Source organism: Athene noctua, chromosome 3, assembly GCF_965140245.1.
Source record: "Athene noctua chromosome 3, bAthNoc1.hap1.1, whole genome shotgun sequence".
NCBI classification, from domain to species: domain Eukaryota; kingdom Metazoa; phylum Chordata; class Aves; order Strigiformes; family Strigidae; genus Athene; species Athene noctua.
Window position 1 is genome coordinate 21,936,599 of NC_134039.1, and position 8,759 is coordinate 21,945,357.

The 8,759-nt window shown below is 36.6% G+C and overlaps 1 protein-coding gene across 17 annotated transcripts in view; it reads left to right on the forward strand.

Annotated features, from left to right (window-relative positions):
* PLEKHA5 (pleckstrin homology domain containing A5) overlaps positions 1-6,253 on the forward strand; it is a 191,779-nt gene extending 185,526 nt beyond the window's left edge. For all 17 annotated transcript variants that reach the window (XM_074902235.1, XM_074902218.1, XM_074902226.1 and 14 more), the window contains one exon: positions 641-6,253. Coding sequence is in view for 4 of the 17 variants with exons in the window: in XM_074902220.1 (XP_074758321.1) it covers positions 641-675 (35 nt within the window). In the remaining 13 variants the exon portion in view is untranslated. The remainder of the gene's footprint in view (positions 1-640) is intronic.
* The last annotated feature ends 2,506 nt before the right edge of the window (positions 6,254-8,759 follow it).

Here is an 8,759-nt window from a genome sequence, read left to right on the forward strand (position 1 = left end):
TCTTTGTCACAGCTTTTGTTTTGCAGAGACAAATCTGGATGTGTACCACAAACATTGTTACATTTTAAGCATTCCATCTACAGTGAGTAATGGAGAGATAGTGAAACTTTATTCAGCACCTGGATTCAAGGCTAGGAAACATTTTTGTTAACAAACTGTTAAAAACTAGTTATAGAAGTCCTCTCACAGCAAGCTCAGGGTGGAACACTTGAACTTCAGAACACCTTACAGCTATGCTGCCATTACACTGTAGCAACTGAAAAATACTGCATCCCTCTGCAAACCCTGTGTCATTTGTCAGAGCAATTAGGGTCTTTGCTATTACTGGGTTTATGAAAAACATTTGGAGATGTCCATATGCAACAGGATAAAACTCTCAGAATAAACAGGCTTTCACATGAAAAAAGCTTGCTTTTGCTTCCTGCTGTCAAAAGTATCTTGACAGCAGTATTATTCATCAGGAAAACTGATTTTTGGAAACAACTGATTTCTAAAGTACTTTATTATGTTCTACATCATTGATAGCTACTGCTGGGATGAGGTCATAACTTCCTTGCTGTGTTTAATCCCAGGAGTTGTGCTTTATACAATATTCTGTTGTTGCTAAAATAGAGTAACTTAATCTGTGTCTGTCTTTCAGCACTAATGGCTTCTGTTGAAACAATTCATGCCTGAGATGTACGGACCTGACCTATGAACATACAAGAAGATATTGTACAGTATATTTTAAATCTATGAAATTCATAGTCCTGATGCTTTTGGCCACAGAGCATCATTTTATCACTTCCTGGAAAATGTTTATTCCAAGAGAGCTTTAAATGGCCCACATGTACACTCAGAAACCTTCAGATTGTTCTCCTGATACCAGCTTGCTGCTATGATTTCCGTGCACATAAAATAAAGGCTCTTTTTAATGTGCAGCCTCCAGTCAGAACTTTATTTGCTATTCTCCAGGATTTAATGTTCTTTTAATTATGGATCATATAAGTTTACTTTCTTGCTTCTCTTAGATGCATAACTCAGTTAATTTTACATATCACCACTAAACCTTGTTTTACACTTTTAAACACTACAATTTATTGTTTTAACATTTTATTTGTAAAATTTTTATATATATATATACATATAGATATATTTAAAATATGCCATTTTTATTATTGCTTAGTAAAATATGTCCCGTTTCTGCTGTAATTATTTCTTGGTCAGGTTGCAATGTCAGCAGTTACTGCCACACTTCTGTCAACATATACATTAATGTTAGTGGTTACTTTTTCTTAAATAAAATGGAGTGTAGGTATTTTGAGGTACTGGGCTTTTCCTTCGTTGGGTTAGGGTGTGTACAGCAATAAGCAGGTTTTCAATCCAGTACTTAGTTTGTGTACAAATGTAATTATGTTCATTGTGTATATATTATACAATGAGCACATACGATGTAAGTATAAGAATCCACTTATTGTTCAAATACGAATGTTCATATCCCATTTCTTTTATATCATATTAAATAAATGTTGATGTTCTTAAGGACTTGTATGGTTAGTATTTCTTCCAGCAAACAGATGTCACACTGCATTCCACCTTTTGATGTGGGGAATGCAACAATTCTTATCTCATTGGCAATGTCACCTGTCAACCAGAGTAGCAGTGACAGACTCTCTTAAGAGATTCCAGTCTTCCTCTACAGGAAAGAATAAGGCTGCAACGCAGAACAAAAAGACAGCCTGGGACTGAGATGCAAGAAATACAGGTTCAGCTCCTGACTCTCCCAGACTTGTATTGTGATGTTGGAATAATCACTTAGTCATTCTGTGCCTCCATTCCCTGCCTGTTTACTTGAGAGGTAACAGCCTGTCTTACTGGGGTGTGGTGAGTAGTAATTTAGTATTTGCAAATGTTGAATACCACGTTCAGTGGGATTAAGGAGATAAGTATGATGATTCCTTGAGGCTTTGACATCTGCAAAGCATCTTTCAAAAACTGAAAGAAAACCTGAAATAATTTGTGTCATCATACTACAGATGTTACTAGCTTCACTTTTCCATCTCACACAGCTGTCTGAATTTGCCTGAGACAAAAGAGGTTTAGAAAATAATGGTGAAAAATAAAAAGATTTAAGGGAAAGCTTTTGAATCTAGGATGAATAGCTAAGGAATCTTTTAAAAGTTCAGGCAACTGCTGTGTGCTTCAGTGCATGTGTGTGCCATAAGTGGTAAGGCAAGTTTCGTAAGATGACAACTGCCAGCTCCTGTTGTGCTTTTTTATCATACAAATCATATCCTGTTCAAGTTAATATCGCTGTACTAGAGACTATGTAATTCATTGTGCTTTTCCATAGAGGAGTGCCTGAGATTGACACACACTTTGAAATTAACTCTTTGTCACTGCCCCCTTAAGTAGGAGTTTCTGTTCATTGTACTCTTCAGCCACTCCCAGCTCTGCTGCCAGTTCTTCCTAGGACTCTGCCTCTAAGACACAGACTGCACTGTCTGTCTATCTGTTGTTTTGCTGTTTTCTTAGAAAAGGAAGAAATAGGAAATGGAATTGAGCAGCAGATTTTGGAGGGTCATAGTCAGAGATGGCTGAAGCAAAGAAGAGGAATCATGATGCAGGCAGACAGCATCCAGCTGAAAGTTTGACCAAAGAGCCTTTCTTCTTTTTTTGGAACAGTAGCCCCAGATCAGTGTATCCTTCCATCCAAAACAGAGCAAAGAGGAGGAATGTCGGGGTTTTTTGTTTTTTTGGGTTGTGGGGTTTTTTTTCTCTACCAGCTGAGTTTTAAGTTCAGTGGCATTGCTGAAACACCTGGGGCAAAGTAAATAGGACACACCCAGTTCTCTCCCTAACCCTTCTAGAGATTGCTGCTCAGCTGTCAGGCTTTGCAATCTCTTTTTGTCCTTACTGCCAATAAGAGAATTGCAACCAATAAAGGAAAGAATGACTAAGTGTTTTTTGGACATTTATAGATCTTGCCTGTGTTCAAAGCATTTGTCAGTTTGGTATATCTGCAAAGTACGTGCAGTTTATACTGAAGCTGGAGGAGGGTGGGAGAATTAGCAAGTTTTTGCTGGTATAACTGTTGGCAGACAGTAAATGATTCAGGAATGTAGTAATGCTCATGGACTATAATTTCCTGTGGGCACTTGCAGCAAAGACTTGCAGTATCATTGGGTGCTCTATTTTTTTGTGTCTTATGTAAAAAATGTATGGCTTTGTGTTATCACAGAGCATCTACTGTCTCTTACCTCATCAGAATAACTCATCCTAGTGATCATACTCCTGAGAGATAGAAATATCAGAATACTGATATTGTCAGCCTTCAAACTTTTATTTTCAGTTTGTATCTATGGTATTTTTGTATTTCTGACTGATTGCTTTATTGGCTATTACACTGACACTTGTGTATACGGAATGTGCTTTTTTTTCAAAAGTAAGAGTCCTTAGGAATAATGCAGCACATTCTCTACAGATGTTCATGCTTTTCAGAACCAATTACATCCATTTTTGTCTTTTGTTCACCATTTGCATTGTTCCATGACTACTAGAGAATGTGATTCTTTGAAGTCCCTTAATAAAGTGACATTACTCAAACAGTTATAGTTTGGTGTCTTGGCAGTTTTTGTACATTGTGGACTGGCTCAAAAGAGAAAGACCTCACCAGGCAGTTGAAATTCAAACCTTGTTTATATTATTATTGAGGGGAAAAAAATTAGTCTTCAGTTAATATTTCCTTATAAATATGTCTGTCATAAAATGAATCCAATAAGGTTCTATTTTCAGGAAATCAGAAAAATTGTAAACAGTTCATTTCTATTTAAACCACTTTAATTGGACAGTCTGGGAAAGAATTATTACCCACCCTACTGGATAGACTAGATGTAATAACCAGGAGTACATACATGAAAAATGGTAATTGATAACACAGTAATAGATATACTAAATTATACAGTACTTGGACTGGTGACTTAAATTATATCCTGGTTGAGTAAACCAGCTAAGTGGAAGATCTTTAATCAGTGGTGGTGCTGGATAACTCTCAACCTGAAACTTTTTATTATATTGTAACAATAAGTTGTCTTTTTTATTATTATTTTCTAATAAAACAAACCATAAATAGTACTCATTCAGATTTCAGAAGTGGTTTGTCATGTCTTTTCTGCACAGTACTTCTTTTTATCCCTGTGATCCTAGATTTTGCTATACTTATTTTCTTAAGTTGTTCTAGGGTAGTTAAACTTATTTCAGTTTGAATCTTCAGTTAAAATGTTATTTTCTATCCTTTGGAAAGTTGACATTTAAATGGCAAATGAACAAATTGCCTATACCTGGCATTAATAATATATCTGAAACAACTTTTTTAAGGATGCACATGAAAATAAAGCAACATCTGGCCTTCATTTCTTTTGAAGAACATTATATATATTTGCTGTTACATACTTGAAGCTGTTCAGCTTGTCCATATGGGAACACTGAGGAAGCTGCTACAAAATAAAATGGAATATACTTGTGGCTGAAAGCAAACGTCTGGCCCAAAATGAAGGCTAAAAGCAACTGCTTTCTGAACTTGATACGTACAACTTGTTACCCAGCTGTTCCAGATGTGTCAGTATTCAGATGTTACTTGTGGATTTAAGGTTTTGGTATTTTTTGTGATGTTTCTTCATTCTGTCCTACACCAAATAAAATGTTTTTTTAAGGTCTGTCTAAATACTGTCTAGCTGTTGTTGTGAAACTGCAAGTAGCTCTTAATTGTAGCTATGGGTAAGTAACATCACCACAGTGGTTGCTAATTGGCTTATGTGGCAGTCTTACTATGGATGTGTTTAACACTTATTTAGGCTTGGTTAGGTCCTGTTTGGAATAAAAGAAAAAAAATAAGCAAATGGTGCTGTTTCCAGTGGACTGCAGTAGAGTATATCAGGACAAAACCAGATGTGGTCTCATTAACTTCTTTACTGCTGAAACTAAACCTAAAATAAGGAATTAATTTTTTCTCAAATTCTATCCAGATCCTTGTTTTATGGAACAGGAATACTTCAAAGAATATCAGACTAAAAATGGAAGCACTCTCTTCCTCTTTTGAAGGTGAAATGAGTACTGTTAAAAAAAAAAAAAAAAATTAGACCCCGCAGGTTTATACATAAAATAAGCAAGATTTACTTATGGCCTAGAGATTTGGTCAATGAAAACTCAGAAGAATACCAGATCCTCAACTGTTTTCATCTGGTAGTTTTCCTGAATCACAGTGAAGTGACCGGCACTGTTTGTGATTCTCTTCTGCCACTTTAAATCCACTCCAGCCCAATGCGTTAAATATTCTGCATTCCTTGTATGGAGAAAAAATGCCTTAACCATACAACAGCTTTCTGTCCCTACATAAGAAGATTAATTGAGGCCACCAGTTTCTTGCTTGAAATGGCTAAAAATTGCAGGTGCTTAGCATCTTGAAAGATCAAGCTCAAAACATATCATGTGAGGCACTCAACATTTCAGGGTAACTTGCATGTGAATCTCCCTTATTTTCAGCAATAACTCTATTTAGAAAAAAAAAATTATTTTTTCAAAGTAATAAGTACATAAGTAATAAGTAAGTACAAATGTATAAGAATTTGAGAAAATTGTCATTAATTGACAAGAGTACCTTTCAAAGCAATTGAGAAAATCTACAAAATTCAGCAACTCTCAACTCAGAAATCACCTCCTCACAGTATGAATTTCTGCCAAGTCTTAACACAGATTACATGTGTAGTTGACTGCTCTGTAATGTGTAACTTTCTTCTTGGTAAAATCCCAAATCAGCAAGAACATGGAGGCTATTTCAGATGTTTTAGCTTGAAAGATGAATGATATTTTTTTTTAATATTTTCATGCTTATCCACCAGTCTTGGAAACAGCCATTAGTGACTACTGGATTTATTCTTTTTATATGCTGAAATGGTCATATCTAGACAGAGAGAAAAAAAGACAGCTGAACTTTGATTAGTGTTTTTCGATGTTTGTGACTGCTGCTATTTTGTGTTTGATTTCTGACTGCCTGGAGACTGTCTCAGAGTTTACACATGCAAGGGCTGGTACTGCACAGGAGCCAACTTGCATATGAGTGAGGACTAGCTGAAGGTTTCATTTCGTGAGCTAGGAGATTGCCTGGAAGCCTGGGATTGTTTGATCTAAAGCACCGTTGAGTAACAGTAACATTTCTGGCTGTTTTCTTAGCCTATGCCAACATACCTGTATTTTGTAACTACTGTTTCTATTAGATTGTGCCTACAAATAATAAATACTTTTTAATAAAGACAAAGTGCCTGGATAATTTGTGAGTCTCTGATTGCTATTTATAAAGTAGTAGTTACTAATTAAAGAACCAGCTTTTCAACCATTTAGGAGATTGTGTTAGTGAAGAGGAATTGGTTAATACACGAATGAATTGAAATATTAGAAAAAATCATATAATCTGATTCTTTAGAATATAAGGGGGGGTTAACTACTCCAAACTTATGGCAGTTTATTTTTTATTTTATTTATTCTTTCATGATCTTAAAGCTATTCTAGTCTGTGTGATCGGCTAAATATGACCTAGCTAAGCTCTTTTTCATTTCTATTATCCAGAATTTAGAACAAGGAAGAACAGAGGTCATGACATTTTGTTCATTTTTGCCTCATTAAAATCTTGTGGACCCCAAGGAGCACAGTTAGGTCATGGTTGTAAAAGGTAGGAGTCTAAAGCCTTGCTTTGAGCCATGCCTGTTTCAGAGAAGTGCTCTGCACAAATTACCATCCATCTTTCCCTGTCTGTCTGGTTCCAGGCTAGAGCACTTCAGTTATTTCACTTTTGAAGAGAATCCCTAACTTTTGCAACATTTTCAGGCAATTAACAATAGGCAGTCTGTGAAGTCCAAGATCTCTTTACAGCTGATGACTCTAAACTATTAGGAGGATGACTATACAGGAGTGAATCCCAGTTAAAGCCAAAGCACTCCAGACTTTCTGGGCAATTCCCAAACCCTCGGATGCTGTAACTGCATCTTTGCCTGAATGCAGCAAAACGAAGTTCTGTTCAGTTGATCATATAGTCTCTAACAACTATTGAGGAGCTGTTGAATTTAAGGATGCCCAGCAAGTTGGATTTGTATTTTGAAAAGTGCTGTTAGCAATCAAAATTATTGCAAAAGGAGGCTTTTCCTCCCACAGCCCTCCCGTTTTCCTGCAGCTGTCAGTAGGCACAGACTCATTAGCTTGTGCTGTAAAAACAGCATTATCACCTGTTGCCCTTGATGCGAAAGGAGCCAATCTCAGCTTCCTTCCAGTATCTGCACTGGGAAGATAAGTTGTGATAACAGGGGAAGCATACGATGAAGGGCACATACCTTATCAGTCCAAGTTCAAGTACTCACCCGGAAGGACCCTGAAAGAACAAAGTTAGCCTTGCGGCAGCTGCTGTTGCTTTCCCACTCCAGCTTTCCTCCTTTTTCCTCTCTGCCTGTGCTTTTGTCCTCATGGCGTGGTTGCCATTGTATAGTAGTTTTAAGGGATGAAAGCAAATGATTGCTGATGGGTGACATGATAGTGCTTTAAATGGGAATGCAGATTGGTTCCAATACCAAGCAATATAGTAATGGGGACAAAGCAAGTGGCGGCAGCACAATAGGCTTAGAGTGATTGCCATAACTATAAGTGACTGACAAAAGAAACTGTGATATACAAATATCAATATGTGTTTAAAAAAGCCCTGGTGTTAAAATGTCCAGAACTGTCATAGTTCCTGTGGTCTGTGTAATTTGCAAGCTGTCCAGGTGTGGCACAGACTGCAGCTGACCTGTCATTTTAGTAATATTTAGTATCCCATTCTCTCCTAACTTTATGGAAATCTGGGTGCTGAGCACGTGCAGGAAATTGGGGATTACAAACTTGTCTGAACTTTTCACTACCAGACATTAACATGCGGATGCAGCAGCCTGTATGTAAATTATGTTATCTGAGCTGTTTTATGCATGTGTTTTCAGGATAAGAAAGGAGATTATTTCATTGTGTGAACTAATTACCTGTGAATAAAAAATCAGAGCCTTTTTAATGTTAATGCTAGGCTGTATTTTTATTAACATTCATACTCAGTGATCTAGTGTTGTATGCTTATTGTATATTTCCAAATATTAGGGACTTGATCCTTTAACCTAAATGAAATTCTTGATGTGACTTTGCATAAACAGGTTTCTTTGCAAGGTTGTAGCTACATCTCAGAGCCTTCTTTTGCCCATAAAATGGGATTGCTTCACCAACCATAAAGACAAAGTGACTTTTAAGTGTCATGGTATTGCTGCTTAATCATGCACAGCAACATTTAAAGATAAAAAGCGGACAATCGTATTAAACTGGAACTATAGGACAAACTACTGCAAAAACAAGAAAATATGTTCTTGGCCTAATCTGGAGTTGCATACAACCAGGGCAGCAGAGTTCATGTTCACAGAGCAGACCTGAGCCCATATGGGAACAGCCCTTTTGGCTTCAGGTGGGCAGCTTGTATGATTAATTATTATGCACGTACTGCAAACATTATGATACAGGAGAGAATTTGTGCGAGAGTCTTATCTCTTGGTTACTACATCTCATCCAAAATTCAGCATGTGGCTTATTAATACTGTAATTACTGAAGTATTATAATCACTGAAATATTTCATATTTTAATATTTGTATAGCTTTTAAACCAGTATTTTGTCATATTTTGTTAAGCATGATATAGACTGGGTTGTTGGGGTTTACATATATAT